Here is a 23,199-nt window from a genome sequence, read left to right as displayed (position 1 = left end):
TATCAATAAAATCAAATAACACCCTAGACAGGTAGTACTGTCCAGTCTAACAAGCCCAGCCTGCACTGAGGGGCACTGAGACATATTCCCATTTGTACGCCCTTTGAACTTACACTTTATGTAATGATGGCAGCTTCCAGTACTGTATGATACATAGTAACAACGAATGTTTATACTGAGGATTTACCATGCACCAAAGATTAAGCTGAGATTTTACATGGATTATTTGATATAATCTTTACATCACCCTCACAAGACAGTTATCACATTTTCCCCACTTACAGATGAGGAAATGGAAGCTTAAAGGGAATTAATCTGCACCGCTGTTAATGGAGACAGGATTCAAAAGATTTAAAAATCTTCCTCTTGAAGATTGTGCAATTGATAGGGCTAGGGACTGCTATCCACAGAGAACCATTTAATTGCCCGCTATTTACAGGCAATGGGCTAATGCTGTCTGTATCTTAGATCAGGAGTTGATAAACTATAGCCTGGAGTGGAGGATAAATTAGGAGTTTGGAAATAACATAAATACACTATCATATATAAAATATGACCAACAAAAATCTACTGTATAGCACAGGGGACTATATTCAATATTTTGTAATAACTTTATAAGGGAAAAGAATCTGAAAAAAAAGTATAGCTGAATCACTTTACTGTATACCTGAAACGAATATAACATTGTCACTATACTTCAAACAAACAAACAAACAAACAAACTATAGCCCAGGGGCTAAATGTGGCTTCCGGCCTAGGTAAATACAACAGTGCCCATATCTCTACATATTGTCTCTGGCTGCTTTCTCAGAGACCGAAACTGTTTGGCCCATGAAGCAGAAAATATTTCCTCTATGACCCTTTACAGAAAAAGTCTTCTGACCCTGTGTGAGATCATTGAGTCTTTCTACTAATAGTTCTATGACAAAGGGATAATTTCAATTTTAAAGACGAAGAAACTAAGGTTCAGAGAAGTTGACCTGCTTGTTTTAGAAGAGTGTTTCTCTGAATTCTAAAATGTAAAATGTGTATTTTGCCATAGAATTGTCTTCTTTTTCCAAAGCTATGTAGGGACATTGGGAAGAGTGCTATACACTTTCGTTTCATAAAAGAAAAGACATTTTAATACCCAAGAATAAGGGTGATACTTATCAATAGTCCTTTAAGTGGAATACATTTATTTTATTTTATTTTTTATTTCTTGTTGTTTTAGGGCTGCACCCACGGCATATGGAGGTTCCCAGGCTGGGGTCAAATTGGAGCTACAGCTACCGGTCTACACCACAGCTCACAGCAATGCCGGATCTTTAACCCACTGAGTGAGGCCAGGGATTGAACCTATGTCCTCATGGATACTAGTCAGGCTCATTACCACTGAGCCACAACAGGAACTTCTACATTTAACTTCATGAGAAAAATTTTTTTTTTCATTTTCCAAAGGACAGGTGAGAACACAGTCATGGGCCAGACTGAATTCAAGAACTGGCAATTGGAGGCCACTCACTTAAGAACTTCAGCCACTAAGTGGCAGAGCCAGAGGATACTCAGGCCTGACCCCAAAGCAGGTAACTTCTGCATCTGTTGGGACCATCCATCTAACTTTGACTCATGCATTCCTTCTGTCATTTAATAACAATTCATTGGGAATCTACCACGTACACACTGGGAATCTACTATATACAGGGTACCGTGCTCATGCCAAGGACATGATAAATCATCTCTCTTCATGTCTTTCTCACCATCTCTCTTTCTGCTGGCTGTTCTGATTAAGGCTAAAAACTCTATCAGGGCTCACTTAACCATTTTCTTGTTATGACAGCTTGACCTGCTGGCCGTTGAGGAAAATGATCCAAATGAAAATACCACAACACAATGACATTATGGAGTCTTTTTTTAGTGTAAGTAATGACTCTAGAAGCTCTTTGGACATGAAGAAATTGAATGACTTTATCAAGCCACCAAGATTTTCCAATCTGAGTAAAACTGAATGCGTGTCTTTCTAGTGGGAAGGTCTTTCCATAAGGGATCAGGCCACAGACTGTAAGAATAAGCCCTGCCTTCATCGATAACTACCATTATCTCTTTAATACCACATTTCTAGAAACTGTTCTTCTATTACAGTGAACTATCGCAAGTAGAGCAGTCAAGCTATTTAAAAATACAAGCAAAAGTTAATTATGTAAAGTGACTAGCAAGGCATTTTAAATTAACGGTCACATTCTTGAACAAATGAGAACATTTAAATTATTGCATTATATATAACCATGTAATAGCCTACATTTAAATATTTCTGATTCTGAAATATTCCTCTATTTTTTAATCATATTGATAAGATGAGAAGTACAAGGAAAGTTCCAATTACAACACTGATCTTAGGCTGAATATTTTAAAATGATTAAATGAAACTTACTGTGTATTCTGGTCCCAGATGTTCATTTGGACAAGAGGGAAAAGAAAAAAGAGAGAGAAAATGATGATTTAGACCACAATTTCATACAATATTAAACCACAGAACTAACAAATACTGCTGAATTATAATTATTAAAAATGTGGTAAAGAAACCTTCCAAGAATTAAACTTTCATAAATACTCAACATCTCCATGTCTGCTCTGGAAACTCTTTTATGTGATCCTTCTGTGGTTGGGCAGATAAGGAGTATAAGATTCAATTAGCCTATAGGTTTGTGACTAATTAAAAATCAGAGTTGGCCTTAGAAAAACAGAGTTAAAGACTAATATTTCCAGCAGAGCATTTCATTAACCACAAAGGAAGTCTTTTAAGTGGAAAAGCAGCTTCTATAACCAATAAGAGCTTGTTATGATGATATTCAAATGGGATCTTGCATTTTCGTGTATTCCAGGGCAGGAAACAAACCTTCTACATTTTTTTTGGCCACAGTTTCTAGTTCAGTATCGGCACAGAGTGTTATTATCACTCTACTACAAGTGAGAAGGAAAGTGACAAAGACTTTCGTATTATCCAATTGCGAAGGAAGTAGTTCAGAGCAGAGAGACCCAACAGAACCTTTTACATAAATTATAGTCGAGTTTTGTTATGGGGAGCAGGGAAGGGTGGCAGGCTATCAAGCAAATAAGTGAAAATAAACAACGTGTTCATAAATAAACCACACCTCAAAATTATTTGGGGATTACTGAGAAAATAGGGGGAATTAGACAATGAAATCTCTAGAAATGGCACTAAGAAGAACTTCCCTTTCCTTCTCCACTTTAGGAAGGAAGATGGAGCAGTTTAGCTTAATCCCACTACCTCTTGCTAGGAAGAGCGCTGACTTAGATGTATGAAGGCCAAGGCTCAGGGAGGTATCACAGGGGCCCCGACAAGTCCTTGCTTGGATAAGCCACCCTACATCAGTGAAATCTCAATCCTGCCATGTCTTCACATGAATACATGTGACATACTGGGTGTACCAGGGACTTACCTGTAATCGTGTAGGGATAATAGTTCCATGCCTTCTCTGTAACATAAAATATTTTGGGAACAACAGCTCTAGCCCAGCTAGGCAGTTTGCTAAGAGGAAAGAAACATAGAAAGAAAGAAAAAAAAAAAAAAAAAAAAGACAATTAGAGTCTGTCCAGGACCGTACCCTTGTGACCATATCTTTCTGGAGACACTGACTGCTAGAGAAATCAGGGCACTTCTATTTCTACCACCCTCTCCCAAGCCCTCCATCCCCATCTCCCTGGTTTTCACCACAGTTAAATTGCCCTCTGTTCTTATTTACGTGCTCTTCAAATATGTGATGGCAGAAGGTTCTAGCCTGAGGTCTGGAGACCTCACAGAATTGTAAGCCTATTGTCTTGGATTTGATTTGCAAGGACATGAGAATTAAGTGCCTGGGAGGTGCCATGTCTAGAGGGTTTGGCCAGCACGGCCTTTGTCTCCTATGAGGGATACGGTGGAAATGGTGAGGTAGGGATGTTTAAGCCCCACAATGGAGGGACAGAGGTAAATGTTGGAGCCAGGCATCACTTAACAATCCATCCGAGTGATGTTTTGAAAATGGACTAAAGCAACAACGAGAAGCAACTTCAGAGATTCGAAAGAGTAAAATACAGCCCCTTGAAGATGACAGTCAGTTGATTTTTGTCCCCCCTCTAGTACCTGTGAATGTAACCTTATTTGAAAATAAAGTTTTTGCAGGTGTAATTATCTCAAGATGATATCGCCCTTGGGCGTTAGGTGGGCCCCAACTCCAATGACTGATATCCTTAGAACAGAAAGGAGAGGTAGATTTGAGACCCAGGTTCACACAGAGAGGAGACAGCCCAGTGAAGATGGAGCTCGAGATGAGAGTGATGCAGCTACAAGCCAAGGAACACACAGGATGGCCACGGACACCAGAAGGTAGGAAAGAGGCAGTTCCCGTCATGGCTCGGTGGTAACGAGTCCAACTAGTATTCATGAGGACTCGGGTTCGATCCCTGGCCTTGCTTGGTGGGTTAAGGATCCAGTGCTGCCGTGAGCCATGATGTGGGTCACAGACGCAGCTCGGATCCTGCATTGCTGTGGCTGTGGTGTAGGCCGGCAGCTGTAGTTCCGATTGGACCCCTAGCCTGGGAACATCCATACACTGTAGGTGTGGCTGTAAAAAGCAATTTAAAAAAAAAAAAAAAAAAAAGGTAGGAGAGAGGCACAGAACAGATTTCCCCCCACAAAGAGTCAACACTGTCAATACTTTGATTTCGGACTTCTGGCCTCCACCCTGGAGAGGATATATACATGCTGTCGTTAAGTCACCCAGTTCATGGCAATTTGTTGCTCCCGCCCCAGAAAATGAATGCAATGACACAGCCATTCCTCTAGACAGGACCTGGGCAGCCATTTACAGAAAACATTCTCAAAACAAAGAAAACTCAAGGTCACAGGTTCCAAGACCTTTGGTAAACCAAGGACTAATTAAGTTTTTGTCTGCCTTCTGAGGCAAACTTAATAGCACAGGAGTTCCCTGGTGGCACATTGGGTTAAAGATCCAGCGTTGTCACTGCTGTGGCATGGGTTTGGTCCCTGGTCCCAGAACTTCCACATGCTGCAGGTACAGCCAAAACAAAAACAAGCAAAAAAACCCCCAAACTAAAAACAGCATAGTGCAGGCCTAGAGAATTGCTTTAAATATTATATTTAAATACACAGTATTATATATTCCTGAAACACGTCTGCAAGATTTCATCCCCCTCCTCCCCGCCCCCCTCTCCACACCCTACCCTGAGGTTTTCTGCCTTCCCAGATACTACGCTTTGTTTCTTTCCTATTCTGGTGCCTACAGCTAAGTGTCTGGGACACCGATGTCTAGCAGTACATCAAACTCAGAGAGATGACGCCGATTCCCAGTTCCTGAGGGCTGCATGTTGGCAACAAAGAACATCAAGAAACAGTTGTGAATTCCAAGCTGATAGACCCAGGAGAGGGGGGACATCAAGCTAAAAGAAGCCCAAATCCTCAACCCATCTTGGACATGGGATTTAAAGGGCATCCAGAGCCAGTAAAATACTGCGTGCATATATGTCTTCTCAAATTGTTTCTCTTAATTCTGACAGTCTCCAGGCCCTGCTTTTTAAAAGACAAATAAGTATTTTCAATGGCCAGCCAGACCTAACCCAAAGAAAGCGCCGGACTGTTTATCAGAGCTAAAATGAACAGTGAAATCAGAGCTCCCCCTGAAGCTGGGTGCGTGTCAGGCGGAGGCCACCGCTCTCAGGTGGGCTGTGAGGGCTTGCGGAGCAGTTTCATAATTCACATAACAATTCCTCTTGCCGCTTTACTGCAGAATGTCTCAAGCTCAGAAAATCATCCCTGCGGTAACTGCCCATTTACCTTCCCTTCACACCGCTCGGAAGGAAGGCACTGCTTCCCGACAGGGGTTTTTATAGCTTTCGCCCAGGATTTATTCTTTCGGTCCTGAAGCTGGAAGGTAACCAGGTCGACGTCGAGGGTGGGAAAATTGAGTTGGGAGGGTTTGCAGGACGTGGTCTCGCGCACACCGTCCCCCGGGGGTTCCCTCTCCTTTACCCCCACACCCCAGAATGATGTGCCGACAGATTGTAGGGAGATGGGATTCTACTCACAGGCAAGTGGCTTCTTGTTCTTTTAATGGACTGAAACAGGATTGCAGAATCTCCCCAAGGACAGCTAGGCATTGTTTAGCTTAGACCAAGCACTTCTGTCTCCTTACAAGCATTAGAGTTCCCTCTCCACTGTCCTCTTAGGCGGAGATGTTCCGTCCACACCGCACCCCTCCCCAGATTCAGCTCCCATGCAGAGCACTTGGGGGCCCAAGCCCTCCTCCCTCCGCAACTCATCCCTCAATCACTTAAAAAGCCTGCCAGCAGGAGTTCCCACTGTGGCTCGGGGGTAAGGAACCCGACTAGTATCCGCAAGGACACGGGTTCTATCCCTGGCCTTACTCAGTGAATAAGGATCTGGCGTTGCCATGAGCTGTGGTGTATGCAGGTTGCGGACTCGGCTCAGATCCGGCTGGCGTTTCTGTGGCTGTGGCCTAGGCCGGAAGCTACAGCTCCAATTCAACTGCTGGCCTGGGAACCTCCACATGCCACAGGTGCGGCCCCCAAAAGACAAAAACAAAAATGTAAAAATAAAAAGCCTCCCAGCAGAACGACATTCCTAAGCAACAATCATTTTCTGGAAGGAAGATGACAAACATTGGCCGTTTTCCATTCATGGTTAGACTTGTCCTATTTGTAAAGGCTCAGGACTCCAGGCTCTAGAATCTATTTTAGTCATTTCCTCCACTGACATATGCAGAATATACAGCACTGTAATCAATTACCTTTTCCAACAAGACGCCCTCATACACACAACAGTTTGTGCCAGGATGGCTGATGCGATTTTATGCGACTCTTCTAAGTGGCCTGGAAAGGAGGTCCTTGTGGTATAAGCCATTTACCAGGCCAGATGCAGGAGGTGTTGGAACAAGTTCCACGATAGGCCATTTAAATTTTTTTTTTGTCTTTTTGCCATTTCTTGGGCCACTCCCGTGGCATATAGAGGTTCCCAGGCTAGGGATCAAATCAGGGCTGTAGCCGCCGGCCTACGCCAGAGCCTCAGCAGCGCAGGATCCGAGCCGCGTCTGCGACCTACGCCACAGCTCACGGCAACGCTTGATCCTTAACCCACTGAGCAAGGCCAGGGATCGAATCTGCAACCTCATGGTTCCTAGTCGGATTCGGATTCGCTAACCACTGCGCCACAATGGGAACTCCCCATTTAAATATTTTTAAGTCCACTACAGACCTTCTCTTAGCCCCCGACTTCCCCAGAGCACATCATTATTCAAATCGTTTTTGTCTGAGAAAGCAAAATTCATTTTCCCCTGCAGCAGTGACTTATCAGGGCTGCAAAGGAAAATGGAATTAAATTAGACCCCACGGCTGCTGTCACTTTCATGATGTATTCTGTCACACAGCCTGCAATTCCAAGGAGAAGTCTGTCACTCAAATTCTCTACCGGGCATCAAACCTCTCTTCTGGAAAGGTGGCATGATTTGCATCACGTCCTTTGGGTCCGCTGGTCAGGACCAAACCTCCCAATGGCCCATCTCCCATGGCTCAGGCCTTAAAGACACTGAGGAAAAAGATGGCCCACACTCAAAAACCTTTTCGGAATCGGAAGACATGCTGATGTGAAATGCCACCACTCTTTCCCCAAATCTTTGTCTATGCCTCACCAAGACAAACTTTTCAAATTGTTTCATTTCTTACATCTTTACTTTATAGGACATAGGACATGTCAATGACAGCTGGGGACCAACTTGTCCCACTTTACAAGGGACTATGCAGGTTTCAGCACTGCATGTTAAATTCCTCCATCCTGGGCAAAATGGGATGGCTGGTTATCCTAGAGCAAAGGGCCTCATTTCAATGGGAAAGGGGTGGGAGAATCCTCCCCCCCAGGGAACATTTGGCAAAGTCTGGAGGCAGTTTCGGCTGTCATGATGAGGGCGGGGGGCGGGGGGCAGTTGGGGAGATGATGCTGGCATCTATCTAGTGGGAAGAGGCCAGGGATGTTGCTCTAAGTCCTACACAGCTCAGGACAGCCCCTTACAACAAGAATTATCTGGATTTACCCCTTATCAAATCTTAATAGCGACAAGGCTGAGAAAGCTGGCCCTGGACATAAGTGGATATAATAACACTGAAACCTTCTCATACATTCCCCAGATTTCTCTCAATCACAAGTGATCTGCTAAGAAAGCCCCAGGGAGAGTTCCTGCTGTGGCGCAATGCGATTGCCGATCGCCGGCATCTCTGTAGCACCAGGACGTGGGTTCCGTCCCCAGCCCGGCACAGTGGAGTGGAGGATCCCACGTTGCTGCAGCTGTGGCGCAGGTCACAACTGCAGCTGGGATCTGGTCCCTGGCACAGGAACTCCATATGCCTCGGGGCAGCCAAAAAAAGAAAAAGAGAGAGAGAGAAAGCCCCGTGGACAGGCATAATTTGAACAAGGTTAAGAGTGTTTATCTACTTCACAAAGAGTGTCGGAACTGAAACCTAAACCATCCCTCCCTTCCAGCATTTTATAATCCAGATTATCACGCAGTTCCCCAGGATATTCAATCTACCTTTGCAATTTGTTGCTCATTTGGGAATATTTTTCAGCTCCAGGAGGTCTTGAACATCATCAGGCCGAACGAGGTCGAAATGGAATCTAATTTCATTTTCTCAACAGGGGTCAGAATTATGAGGGTCTTAACTAGACACTTTGTACTTAAACATTCCTGGCAGAAAATCCTTCAGAGTTCACAAAATAACAGCGTTTCCCCTGAGATTTTCTGTTGCACTGCACGTCTGAAACCAGCCACTATCTATGCTAAGACTAGGCTCAAAGAACTGCAGCTCATTTAAGCGATTTTTAAAAGGCCTTAGCTACCGTCATATTTTCATTCCCCCCCCCCGCCCCCAATCAGGTGGGATATTCTGACATTTTGTTTCTTCTTTGTGCCCAAATCTGACATTGGACAATTATTTGGTGATAATTGTTCCTATTCAGTTCTAAGCACAGTGATTTCTGAGGTCTCTAAATTTCTTTGCTGCCACTGTGATTTATTCTTTTACACATCTTAATGGTTGTTCTGGCTGGTCTGTTCGTCCTGATATTAATGTAATTCTTTATACTGCAGCAAAGAAATGAACAGAGTTTCCGGACCAGAGCCATCACCGGTGAGAGACAGGGCTGCTGGGGCACCACCCACGGGGAGGTCCTTGAACTTGGACACCGCTGCTGCTCTTCCTATAAAAGGACAGTTTGTGCCGGGATTCTGGGAAAAGAGGCCTGCCTCGTGCCAGTTCTTGGAAGGCTCTTTGTGGACGGCATTAGAGTAATGGGGCAGGAGTGCTGGGGGGGCACCCACGGGAGCTGGCCACACACGTCAACATCATCAGCCTCATCAGTCAGAAGTGAGGCAGAACCAGTATGGAAATCGCTTGGCTGGATGCCCTCTAAGATCCCAGCCAGGCCTACATGTTCTGTTTCTGTGATTTCCCATAGAGGGAGTTGAAGGGGCAGAAGGCAGGGGACGGGGTGGCAAAAGAACCCCTGGCATGTTCCTAAGGACTGAGATGAGGACAAAATAGAATAGCATGGACTGTGGGAAAAGAGAGCCCTCCTACACTGGGAGGAGGTGGGAATGTTGGTGGGAATGTAAAATTGTGCAACCACTGTAGAGAACAGTATGGAGGTTCCTTAAAAAATTAAATAATTTGGAGTTCCCGTCGTGGCGCAGTGGTTAACGAATCCGACTAGGAACCATGAGGTTGCGGGTTTGATCCCTGCCCTTGCTCAGTGGGTTAACGATCCGGCGTTGCCGTGAGCTGTGGTGTAGGTTGCAGACGCGGCTCGGATCCCACGTTGCTGTGCCTCTGGCATAGGCCGGTGGCTACAGCTCCGATTCAACCCCTAGCCTGGGAACCTCCATATGCCGCGGGAGCGGCCCAAGAAATAGCAACAATAACAACAACAACAACAACAACAACAACAACAAAAGACAAAAGACAAAAAAAAAAAAAATTAAATAATTGTCATATGATCCAGCAATCCCACTCCAAGACAAATACCCGGAGAAAACTGTAATTTGAAAAGAGAAGTGCACTCAAATGTTCACTGCAGCATTATTTACAATAGCCAAGACACAGAAGCAACCTAAAAGTTCATCATTCATCGACAGAGGAATGGATAAAGAAGATGTGATACATACATACAAGGGAATATTACTCAGCCATAAAAAAGAATGAAATAATGCCATTTGTGGCAATGTAGATGGACCCAGAGATGGTCGTGTTAAGTGAAGTAAGTCAGAGGAAGACAAATATCATATGATACCACTTACACGTGGAATCTAATAAAAAATGACACACAAGAACTTATTTATAGAACAGAAACAAACTTATCGGAGTTTGAAATCAAAGTTTTGGTTACCATAGGGGAAAATGGGGGTAGGAATAATTTGGAAGCATGGGTATAACCCATACATACCACTGTATATAAAATAGATACTTAACAAGGACCTACTGTATAGCACAGGGAAATCTACTCGATATTCTGTAATAACCTATAAGGGAAAAAAGAATGGATATATGTGCATGCAGAACCGAATCACTTTGTTGTACAACTAAGACAACATTAAAGTCAACTATACTCCAATAAAATTAAAAAAAAAAAAAAAAAAAAAAAGGCTAGCAGGGACTGAAAGGTATGTTGGGAAGAAGGCCCTTAAGTGCTTCCAGGATGCCATGTTCAATATCAATATATCGAATATATTTATATAGAATATATGACTAAATAGTCTAAAATATATAATATTCTTATATATATGGCTATCATGTACTGTCACTCATAACTAGAATGCAAGTCCCACCAGAGCAGGGATCTTTGACCTATTCACTGTTGCACACCCAGCCAGCACCTAGAATAACACCTGGCACTCAGCAGGTGCTCCATAAATATTTTCAGAATGAATGAAGATTGTCTCTGGATAGTTAAAAGGCAATGATGATCACGAAGATTCTTTGAAATTGCAATGGAAATAAGCGCTCAGGTCAGAATCTCCAGCTCTGACACTTCCTCTATGTCCTGTTGGCTGAGTAGTGGGCGCTCCCACTGCCACCTGAGCTCTGGGTACTAAGCTCTTAGTTTGGGGAAGATCTGGGAGAATTGGGAGAAGAAATGTGAAAGAGAGACCCAAGCCACAGCAACAAGGTTCTGTCAATGAGCTGGTAGGTAAAGAGACCTTGCCCAGTTAAACCGAATTCATGGCTTAGGGAAGCTGTACCATCTCCTACCCAGAACCCCATCAGAAGCCAGGAGAGGTTGCTTTGGAAGGCAAGAGCCAGGGTGCAGAAGAAATGTTCTCACTGTGCAAATCGGTTCAGGCATTAGGCGGAATCACCGTTAGAAGCTGGCAACCCTCCCTGACTGGCAGCTGCCAGCACAGCCTAATTAATCCAACTGCCGTAGTGGGGAAGAACATGACACTTCATGACTGATAAACAAGCCTAAAAATAGGCTCCATCTTTTCTCCAAAGCCCCTCTACCTCCACCCCCTGACTCCCTCCCCTCATGGGCTTCAGTGGGAAGGGATTGGAGAGAAGCTACAGATGAAGAGAAAATGAATGGGGACAAAAGAGAAGCCCCACGTTCATATGACTCTGGATGATAGGTTTTATTCAGAATCACTACCCCAGAGCTTGATTGGTATCTTCCCTCCTTTCCCTAGATGCCAGCTGAAACCAGAATTTTTGAAGAGAAGCCAAGAAATACCATTTGGCTAACTGAACTGGATCAAAGGCCCAAGGACAACCACCAAATGTACTAATGTATTAGTACTAATGTAATGTTCTAAATGCATTCAGCAGACACCCAAATGTACTGCACACAACAGTGCATCATATGCTACAGGAAGGGCCAGAGAGTGGAGCAACCCCACAATCCTGGGAGATAAGAGGCAAGTACTGCAAGGATACATGGCATTTGAAAAAGACATTCTGCTCAATTTAAAAATGGGCAAAGGGAAGTTTTCTTGAGGCACAGAGGGTTAAGGACCCGGCATTGTCACTGCTGAGGTCAGGTCACCGCTTTGGCTCAGGTTTGATCCCTGACCTAGGAATTTCCACACAACATTAAAAAAAAAAAAAAATAGGTAAAGGATTTCAGCAAAGAAGTCTCTGGAAAAGATACACAAATGGCCAATGAGCACATGAAAAGATGCCCAATATCATTTGTCATTAGGGAAATGCCATTTGAAACCAAGCAAGATACCACTTCACACCCACTAGGATGGTTGTCATCAAAAAGACAGACAATAGGAGTTCCCGTCGTGGCGCAGTGGTTAGCGAATCCGACTAGGAACCATGAGGTTGCGGGTTTGATCCCTGCCCTTGCTCAGTGGGTTAAGGATCCGGCGTTGCCGTGAGCTGTGGTGTAGGTTGCAGACTCGGCTCGGATCCCGCGTTGCTGTGCCTCTGGCGTAGGCCGGTGGCTACAGCTCCGATTCAACCCCTAGCCTCAGAACCTCCATATGCCGCAGGAGCGGCCCAAGAAATAGCAACAACAACAGCAACAAAAAAGACAAAAGACCAAAAAAAAAAAAAAAAAAAAAAGACAGACAATAGCAAGTGGCAGTGACTCTGTGGAGGAGTTAGAGCCCTCATACATGGCTGAAGGGACAGTAAAATGGTCCACGGCCATGGCACCCTGAACGCGCCTGATCTTGTCTAAAGGGAGAGTAAAATGGTGCAGCTGTTTTGGAAAACAGTCTAGAAGGCCCTCTCCCCATCTGCTGGTAGTCTGGCTTGGCCTGGGAACTCAATGGGATGCTTATGTTTGGGATTTTGGAACAAATGATAGAAAGAAAAAATGGACAATTCAGACCCACCCATGGCAGCCACCATGGTGACAGCAGAATGAAGAGGTTGGTTCTACTTAAAGATAGGTGTCATCATTGCTGCTCTTGGCCTCTTGGAGCCACTCTGATAGCCATCCATTCTCAAGCTTCCAGGTATTTCTGGGGGCCACTATCATCCTTCTGTGATATGTCCCTTCTGCTCAAGACAAGACTCAGAGAGGAAGCCCTGATGACACAGGCATTGAGTATTTCCAGTGCCTCCGATGGCTACTCTGGGTAATAAATCAATAAAGCAGTTTAGGGCTGTGCCTGTGGCATATGGAGGTTGCCAGGCTAGGGGTCAGATTGGAGCTGCAGCTGCCAGCCTACACCACAGCCACAGCAACACAGGATCCGAGCCATATCTGCAACCTACAGGACAGCTCACTGCAACGTTGGACACTTAACCCACTGAGCGGGCCCAGGGATCGAACCCACATCCTCATGGATACTAGTTGGGTTTGTTACCTCTGAGCCACAAGGGGAACTCCGATAAAGCAGTTTCTGAATGGGGTTTGTCTTTCCATACAGATTGACGTAAGGAAGAGAATCAACTTACTTTACCAGCTCATGAATTCAGGTCCACAGGACATTGATAAGTCTTCATGTAAGTTATTAAGTGGGCACTGGAACATCTTAGCTACTGCCGGTCCAGCCCTGGGGACCAAATTTCCTGTGGTCAGCGAAGGGGTCCATAATATACCACAGTGACATCGGGATTACCCTGAGCTGACAATATTTGAGAATCAACAGTTGCAGGAAGACTTTGAACAGTTTACCTGCATAAAAACAGACCCTTTAGAAAGAATTCAGCTATCACGAATTCCTTCTCTGGGAGTTTCACAACCAGAGGAAACTGACCCCTATCACCAGAGATAAGAAGAAGCACCAAGATAAGAAAACACCTAAATAGACACTGGCAAAAAACAAACAAGCAAACAAACAAAAACCAAACCAAAACAAAAACAACCTATCTTATCTCCCATCCATTCTCTTAAGGAACCATTTATTTTTCATATTTTGCATACAAGACATTTGTTTTCCCATAAGTCACCATTCTCTCCCTCCCCCATTAAAATGGTATATAGGAGTTCCCGTTGTGGTGCAGAAGAAATGAATCGACTTAGGAACCATGAGGTTTCGGGTTCCATCAATGGCCTCGCTCAGTGGGTTAAGGATCTGGCATTCCTGTGAGCTGTGGTGTAGGTCGCAGATTCGGCTTGGATCTGGCGTTGCTGTGGCTGTGGCATAGGCCGGCGGCTACAGCTCTGATTAGACCCCTAGCTTGGGAACCTCCATATGCTGCGGGTGCAGCCCTAAAAAGACAAAAAGACCCCCTCAAAAAATGGCATATAAGCCCCAAATTCTGTCCACCCATTTGAGTCACATTATTCTGGATGCTGTCACCTACATATATGAGTAAAAACTTGTCTTTTCTCCTGTTAATCTGTCAGTTTCAGTTTAATACACAGGACCCAAATTACCAATACTAAGTGGGTTGGAGAAAAATTTTTCCTTCTAGTCACTCAAAAGATGGACAGATGGACTTATAAATGATGGAATCGCTAGACTTATGACCCTATTTTGATTGGAATAAAAGAACCATTGTCTTCCTTTCTTTAATAAAGAGATTCCCTTCAATACCAGAACATTTTGTTATACAGCATAAATTTCAATAAATACTCATTTAATGAAAAATTTTTTTTTGTCTTTTTGTCTTTTTAGAGCCACACCCATGGCATATGGAGGTTCCCAGGCTAAGGGTCCAATTGGAGCTGTAGCCGCCAGCCTACGCCAGAGCCACAGCAACTTGGGATCCAAGCCATGTCTTCGACCTACGCCATAGCGCACGGCAACGCTGGATCCTTAACCCATTGAGCAAGGCCAGGGATGGAACCCGAGTCCTCATGGATGTTAGTCGGATTCATTAACCATTGAGCCACGTTGGGAATGCCCCTGAATTTTTTTGTTGCTGTTGTCTTTTTAGAGCTGTACCCGAGGCTCATAGAGGTTCCCGGGCCAGGGGTTGAATTGTAGCTGTAGCCTCTGGCCTACACCAGAATCACATCAATTGGAGATCCAAGCGGCATCTTCAACCTACACCACAGCTCACAGCAATCCTGGATCCTTAACCCATTGAGCAAGGCCAGGGATCGAACCTGCATCTTCATGGATGCAAGTCAGATTCGTTTCTGCTGAGCCTCGATGGGAACTCCCTCATGTAATGAATTATCATTACGAAGCAGCCTCACCAACATGGTAGTTGCATGACCTGGGCATGAAGGACATGGGTTAACTCTAGTTTGTAACTACAAACTAATGGGTTTGGTTCCCTTTTATGATCACAAAAACACTTTTTAATTTTGCTTTTTTAGGGCTTCCGGTGCCATATGAAAGTTCGCAGGCTAGGGGTTGAATCAGAGCTGTAGCTGCTGGCCTACACCACAGCCACACCAGATTTGAGCCAAATCTGTGACCTACATCACACCTCATGGTAACACCAGATCCTTAACCCATTGAACAAGGCCAGGGATAGAACCTGCACCGTCATGGATGCTAATCAAGTTTGTTACCGCTGAGCCATAACAGGAACTACCCAAAATACTTTTTTTTTTTTTTTTTTTGGCCACACCTGTGGCATGTGGAAGTTCCGAGACCAGGGATCAAATCCACAACAAGCAGCAACCCAGGATGCTTCAGTGACAACAATGGATCCCTAAAATGCTGTGCCACAAGGGAACTCCCACATATCAACATTTTATTTCTCTCTTACTAAATCATAATCTTGTTGGTTCCAAGATACATGCCAGTACTCTTCCAAATACACCAAGAGTCTTGAAAATTATAAAATAATGGACCTACTTTAAATTCATGCCAAAGGAGGTAAAAGTACTTTTTTTCCTGTGCCTCACTGGTTAGTCATTTACGTATGCTGGAGGAGAGTCAGGATAATGTTTGAAACACACTTTGAACATAGAAGATTAGGACTGAAAAGGATCTGAAAGGTTGTCCATTTAAAAAATTTATTTAACTAATTTTCTTCCTCCCTCCTTCCCTTCCTTCCTTCCTTCTTTTTTGGCTGCCCCTAGGCATATGGAGTTCCCTGGCCAGGGATCAGATCCAAGCCACAGCTGCGATCTGTGCTGCAGCTGCAGCAATGCTGGATCCTTAACCCGTTGTGCCGGGCTGGGGATCGAACCTATGTGTCCATTTTATGTTTGAATCTGCTTGAGGGCAGCCTTATAGTAAGTATTCTGCTCATGCTCAAACATCCCCGATAACAACATAATTGACTATAAGTCACCCTACTGTTACTCTGTGATGGCTCAAATACTTAGATTTCTTCCTTAAATTGAGTCTAAATCTTTCTCGTGGCATTCTTACCCATTGGTCTTAGTCTAATTGGGCCTCCTAAAGTCATAAGAATATACATGCCTAATTCTTCTCCCACATGATCACAGCATCATACATCCCAATTCTAGCTTTTCTAGGTTTAATGTCCTTGGTTTCTTCTGGTATTCTTTTTTCTTTTTTTTCTTTTCTTTTCTTTTTTTTTTTTGCTTTTTAGAGCTGCGCCTGTGGCATATGGAGGTTCCCAGGCTAGGGATCTAATTGGAGCTACAACTGCCAGCCTACACCACAGCTCACAGCAACACCGGATCCTTAACCTACTGAGCGAGGCCTGGGACTGAACTCTCAACCTCAGGGTTCCTAGCAGAATTGTTTCCACTGCACCATGATGGGAGCTCCTGTCTTCTGATTTTTTTTTTTTTTTTTTTTTTTTTTGGCTACATCCACAGCATGCAGAAGTTCCTGAACCAGGGATCAAGGGTTCACCACAGCAGTGACAATATTGGGCTACCAGAGAACTCCTCTTCTGATATTCTTCATATCACTTGGGTTTCTAATCCTAAAATTCATATGAACAATTCCGGAAAAGTTGAATAAGGACAAGAGACTTAACCTACCAGACGTCAAGCCTCTTTTTTTTCCATACCTGCAGCATGCGGAAGTTCCTGGGCCAGGGATCAAGCTTGCGCCACAGCAGTGACGACAGTGGATTCTTAACCTACTGGGGCACTAGGGAACTTCTTCAGGCTCTTTATAGTTATTTTTATTAGGAATTTTAGGATTATCTTCTCAAATTCTATCCAAAAAAAGCCTAGTTGGCATTTTAATTAGGTTTGCCTTAAATTTACAATTGATTTGGGAATAGATGGCAATGTTATGAGTATTCCTATTTGTTTAGGGTTTTTCTTTGTTTTTTCCTTTCTTTTTAGGGCCGCACCTGCAGCATATGGAAATTCCTGGACTAGGGGTCGAATCAGAGCTGCAGCTGCCAGCCTATGCCACAGCCACAGCAGCACAGGATTCAAGTTGCATCTTTGATTTATGCCGCAGCTTGCCACAATGCCAGATCCTTAATCCGCAGAGTGAGGCCAGGGATTGAACTGCATCCTCACAGACACTATCGGAACTCTAACCCGCTGAGACACAATGAAAACTCCTTGTTTAGGGTTTTTAAAACATCTTCTGCTAATGTTTTGTATTTTTCTTCAAGAAGATTTTGTATATCTTATAGATTGTTTTACTGGGTACTTTTAAGTTTTTCTCTTGTAAATGGAATTTTTAAAAATTATTTTTTCCATGTATTGTTTCTGCTGTATAATACTGCTACTGATTTTTTGTATTGTGAATTTCACACCTAGCAATCTTGTGAACATCTCATGTTGACGTTAACAGTCAGACACAAATCTGATCAGGTCATGAATTATTATTGTTATTATTATTGTACTCAGGCATTTGATTTGCTGAAGTTTCATATACAATTTTCTTGTCTATGGTTCCTAGAGATGGGTCTATAAGTTTCCTTTTTGTATTGTTATTATTCGGTTTTGTTATCAAGATTCATGTGGTAGGTACTATTAGCTGCCTTCTCAGCAGTCACAATGTATTTCCTCTCCTCTTCTTAGAAGCAGATCGTGTCTCTCTTGACCTTCTTTCCCTTTTTAATCAGGGAGGAAAAATCTCATGTCTAATTGGCTAGAACTAGTCACATGCCATCCCTAGTTTCAAAGGTGGCTGGGAAAGTAAGTACCTGACATTTTCAACCCGTGAAACATTTAGAAATTCTTACATTTCTAAATAATGAGGGGTTTTGTTAATGTTATCAATTTCTTACTGTCATGCATTGTAATTAGCCAGCAGGATATAAATGGTATTGATTTTGGAGTTATTTGTTGAGATTGATTTCTGGCCTATTTTGTAATCTGTCTTTATAAATTTTCATGTGTATTTTATTTGAAAGGCATGCTGGTTCCACAGTCTTTTTTTTTTTTTCATCTCTTTTTTAGAGGTGCACCTGAGGCATATGGAAGTTCCCAGGCTAGGGGGTCGATTCAGAGCTGCAGGTGCCACCCCATGTCACAGCCTCAGCAATGAAGGATCCAAGCAGCGATGACCAACACCACAGCTAATGCCGGATCCTTAACCCACTGAGTGAGGCCAGGGATCAAACCCTTGTCCTCACGGATGCTACAGGTTCATTACCTCTGGGCCACAACAGGAACTCCTCCACAGTCTATTAATGTCCACTAGATCCAGCTTGTAACTCTGTCGTTTACATTTTCTCTACGTTTGTTAAATTGTTTGTCTACTTGATCTATCATTTTATTAAACAGGTATGTTAAAATCTCCCATTACTTTAGGCCACTGTGTTTTGTCAGTGTTGCCAGGTTTGTTGAGCAAGGTTCAGGTTTAGGACTTAATACACATTATTATTGTGATCACTGATATACTTGTTTTATCTAACAAAATTTTCTATTTACTGTGCATTTTGTAACCTTCTCTTCATTCACCCTCTGCCTTCTATTGGATTGGTCAAGTTTTCTCTTAGAAGTTACATACTATTTTACTGTTCTTTTAGAGGTTACCTTTACAATTTGAATATGCACATCCTTTAGTAGGTCTTTCAATGTGCATCCCTGACTAGTAACCTTTCTCAGTTCTAGATTGTCAAAAACGATTTTTTTTTACACAGTTCTCAGTCCCAACTCCCCATTTACATGCCCCGAGGTCATACTTCCTGTCCCTTTATGGGCATGATACCCCGTCCCTAGATGTTAAGGCCTACACTCAGTTCTGACACCGCCGCCAGCTTCCTTAGCACTAGTGCATCTGCTTTCCACTCCAGTCAGTGTTTCCTCTTTATTTCTAGTACCTGAGGATTTCCCTTTGTTTTGAACTCTGCTTTATATTGTTATATTTCATCCTGTGTTTGTCACATGAGGTGGGGGGACAGTCCATATTAATCTTTTTAGTTACTATTCCTGGAAGTCCAGATATTCTATTTATAACAAATTTCCCTCTTACTAATGTTTATTATTCTCCTTTAAAATAAATATCATATATTTTGATAGAGAAAACAGACATGACAGAGACAGCTGGACACTTCTTGTTCTGTTTCAGGAAAAGTTATAAAGTTTTCTAATTTCTTGACTTTGGTACACAAGGAACATTCCCCAGGCAATAACTTGGGAAAATGCAATCGACTGCAGAGAAATAGAATTTTCTGTAAGTGTGTATCTATTTTCTTGCCTCTCCCTCACTTCTCTTTGCTCTACGGAGGTGACTGCTACTCAATATTTGATTTACACCCTTCGCATAAATAATGCCAAGGCAGCATATTGAGAAATGTATCTCTGCAAGGAAGCCATCCTCAGGCTAGACCCAGAGCTCAGCTACTCCTGCAAATCAACAGCTGGCTGCAGGCTGAACTGGTTCCAAATCCTGGGAATTCACAGCTACTAATAGATGAAGAGGATCAATCTCATTTGCATTTCATCATGACTCAGGAATTCTCTGGTACTGCCTCCCTGGGCAGATTAAAACCTCTTGATTTAATCAGCCCAAGGCCTTCAGTGTCAGGAGATGGGTCTGAGAGATTTCCACATACCCTAGTGACAGAACACAAACCCTCCCGTCTGGAAGAAAGAGTCTCCTTCAGCCTGTCCGCAGGTGGAGGCCATGCGAGAATGGAGGAGTCCAGATACGGCTCCTCTCAGAAACATCTGACCATAGTCAAGGCGCTGAGAATGGCAGAATATTCGCAAGCGCCAGTCAGTGAATAAACTGAGAGCAGGGTCCAGTTGGATGTTGGAAGTGCCTTCTGAATAATCACAAATGGGCCAATAGGAGAGGCCGTAGAGGATGGTAAAGAGAGTTCCTAGAGATGATAGCAAAGACCGCAAAGGTTATATGCTGGTTCACTTATGCAGACAGGTACTTTCAAGAAAATATATGCCCTGTGGCATGTGACGACAAATATTCTGACCCAGAAAAGAAGCGAAAAGAAGAAAATGGGTTGGAGGGGGTGGAGTATAAGGTAGGGAGAAGATCAGACAAGCCCCAACAATCAATTACATCATTTACATACTTAGTGAAAAGAAAACAGAAAAGATTAAAGAATATATTTTGCAAAGCAGAAATGGCAGTTGTGATGTGTGCTGGTTGATAATCCTAGACTCCTTCGCCTTCCAAGGGAGAAATGACAACCTCTACCTCGGGAAGGATGGGTCCACCTGAGAAACAGAGACCACCTGCGTACTGCATATCACCTTGGTCACAGGTAACCATTGGTTTTGTCAATTTCCTTTGAGGACACTTGAGTGGTCTCTTGGCAGGAAGTAGAAATCTTACTGAGTCAAGACACCACTGGCACAGAGCTGCCTTCCGCACTCACTTCTCTACAACTTACAGGCAAGGCCTTTCCTACTGCTAATCCAGAACGAGTGGAGAAGACAAAGTCTTTTAGTCCTTAAGATGAGATTTCATCTTAACTTGTCATGGAAGGAGTGAGAGACGTACGACAAAAGCTCCTGCCGAGGAAAATGCAGTTGAGGACTCTCTTGCAGAGCACAGGGGATTCCGTTTTCTGAAGCAACTAGACTGGAGGTTTTGGGGAGCAGATGTAAAGACTTTCCAAGTCACCTTTTCATCCCAGACATTCATGGCCTCTGTCTCTGGCCTCCACCTCTGTCGTGCAGTGGGGCTGGGTGCAAGGGCCTCCTGGGCAGGGGGGGTGCCTGGACGGGGCTCGCCCGCTGCCAGGGCTTACCTGTTGAGATACACGCGCTTCTCCGTGAACTGTCCGTTGCCATGGTGAGGGTCCTCGAAGGGCTCGTTCTGGACGACCTCCACCCCTTCCCCACGGTCGCTCTGTTCGTGGCTGTGCTTGCTGATCATGTACAGCTGTCCGATTTTATACTATAAAACACAGAGACAAAAGGGTCAGTCTCACGGCTCACCTTGGAAAACATCCTCCCTTCAACCACCGCCTAGGAGCAACTCATATCAGAGTAGCACTTTCCGCTGAGAAAAGCAAGCAGATGCCTGAGCCTGATGTTACTTTTCCTCAGGAAGGAGAAGAACTAGTTGTGAGAAGAGCACAGCCACCAGAGAGTTCTCCTGTGGTCCAGTGGTTAGTGCTGGAGCCAAAAAAAAAAAAAAAGACTGCAGATACAGTCGGTCTGTTCTTGTGAAACTTTTGCCGCCAGGGTGGCTGCTGGACTGGACTTCATGTTCTGACAGATGATCAACTCATGGGTAGCAGCAGAAAAGTGGGCACGCTGGAGTTCCCCTCTCCACTCCAGGCCTCCAGGGTTAAGTAGTGGTGCTAAGGTCCTGTTTTACTTGGCAAAAGACAGGTGAGGATGTGTTATTTCTGTCCCTTCTTTCTGCCTAATTAACTGCATTGCTGGGCACAAGGGGATTAGATGTCACCTGTCTCTTCCATCACCTCTCTCAAAGTGATCAACTCTCCTGGAGGTGCCAGTCCCCTAGAATCGAGGTTCTGAAAGCTGGCTGGACATTAGAATCACCTGGAAGCTTTTAGAACTCCAGATGCCCAGGCCCCACCGTGAGTGGAAACTGTGCTCTAAAGGCTGGTCCACAAGGAGGAAAATCTACAGTATCTTTAAGTCCTTTTTACTCAATTCCACTCACAGTGTGGGGCTTGCCAGCCCAAGGTCCCCAAAGACACACATGTTCCACAAAAATGATAATATGAAACAACACGTAATGTGAACACTTTCCATCCTGTCTGCATTTTGGGGCTGTTCCATTCTTCTTCTTGGCTCTCTGAAAACCCTGGGGCCAGCAGGCATCGCTTCACCCAGTGAACTTCCAAAGTGACAAAACTAATTTGATGGAGAGAAAAAGAGAGAAAGAGAAAGAGAGAGGGAGGAAGAAGGGAAGAAAGTGACTTTTGCACAAAGGAAGCCTGCTCAGAATCAGGAAGCAGGGCGATGGGACCCTGCTGTGGTCCTTCCTGCAGATTCAGTGTGAAACAACACACAGTGTCATCATCATCAAGCCCCATGGGATGGGAGGAAGGGGACTGAGTCTGCAGCGAGCTCATGATGGCTCTAGGTTATTCCCCAAGAGCCCAGGCCAGCAGGGATGTAGGTCTCCTGTCCATGTGCATAAGAGAGAGAAATAGATTTTACATTAAGGGGGCAGGTGACATGCACAAGTCAATAGAGCAGTCAGTTCCAAAGCTAAGAGGACACACACGGCCCAAGGTCCTCTTTCATTCTGAGGCAGGTGCAGGGAGGGGTGAATGAAGAGGATGGGAAAGGCTCTGGTGTGAGGCCAGCCTGAGGGACCAGGCCAAGTAACCATGACAATGGGAACAGTGGCTGGCTGGCTCTTCTCAAACAGCAGTGCTTCCTGTCTGTGCTACGCCCCTCCTCAGAAGGGTCTGCATTTAAAATGCTTTTAATCTGACTAGGTGTGTGCTGAGGTTAAGAGCAGAAAGAGAGGAAAATCAAAGATAAAATTTATTTTTAAACAAATTTTGGGATCAGAGGCTTGCCTTGGCTTCCTTTTAGTAAGTCCTTCTCTTTACCCGTAAGATTAACACTCTTCCTTGTGTAGATGGACACTTTGTACTTAGTGTTCAAAAAAATAAGTGTTTACTTGCGACGGAATATTACTATGCCATAAAAGGAAGTACTAAATACCAATTCAGCATAATGGATGTTATGGGTTGGGTTGAGTTTCCCCAAATTTGTATGTTGATGTCCCAGTACGTCGGAACGTGACCTTCTTTGGAGGTAGGGTCCTGACAGAGGTAATTGGATTAAAATGAGGTCATTAGGATGGACATTAATCCAATAGGACTGGTTTCCTTATACAAAGGGGCAAGGTGGACATAAGAAAAAGACGAGGTGAACGACGCAGGAAGATGGCCATCTACAAGCCAAGGTCAAACAGATCCTTCCCT

General features: G+C 44.0%; 1 protein-coding gene across 4 annotated transcripts in view; it reads right to left on the bottom strand.

The window, feature by feature from the left end:
• PITPNC1 (phosphatidylinositol transfer protein, cytoplasmic 1) overlaps positions 1-23,199 on the bottom strand; it is a 278,500-nt gene that overhangs the window by 118,575 nt on the left and 136,726 nt on the right. For all 4 annotated transcript variants that reach the window (XM_021066041.1, NM_001143722.1, XM_021066040.1 and 1 more), the window contains 3 exon segments: positions 21,031-21,179; positions 3,441-3,529; positions 2,411-2,418 (listed from right to left, as the gene is read on the bottom strand). In XM_021066041.1, the coding sequence (XP_020921700.1) occupies positions 2,411-2,418; positions 3,441-3,529; positions 21,031-21,179 (246 nt within the window).

Source organism: Sus scrofa, chromosome 12 (genome assembly GCF_000003025.6).
Source record: "Sus scrofa isolate TJ Tabasco breed Duroc chromosome 12, Sscrofa11.1, whole genome shotgun sequence".
In the NCBI taxonomy this organism is placed as follows: Eukaryota; Metazoa; Chordata; class Mammalia; order Artiodactyla; family Suidae; genus Sus; species Sus scrofa.
Note: the sequence above shows the minus strand (reverse complement) of the source record. Positions and strands in the feature narration are given on the sequence as shown.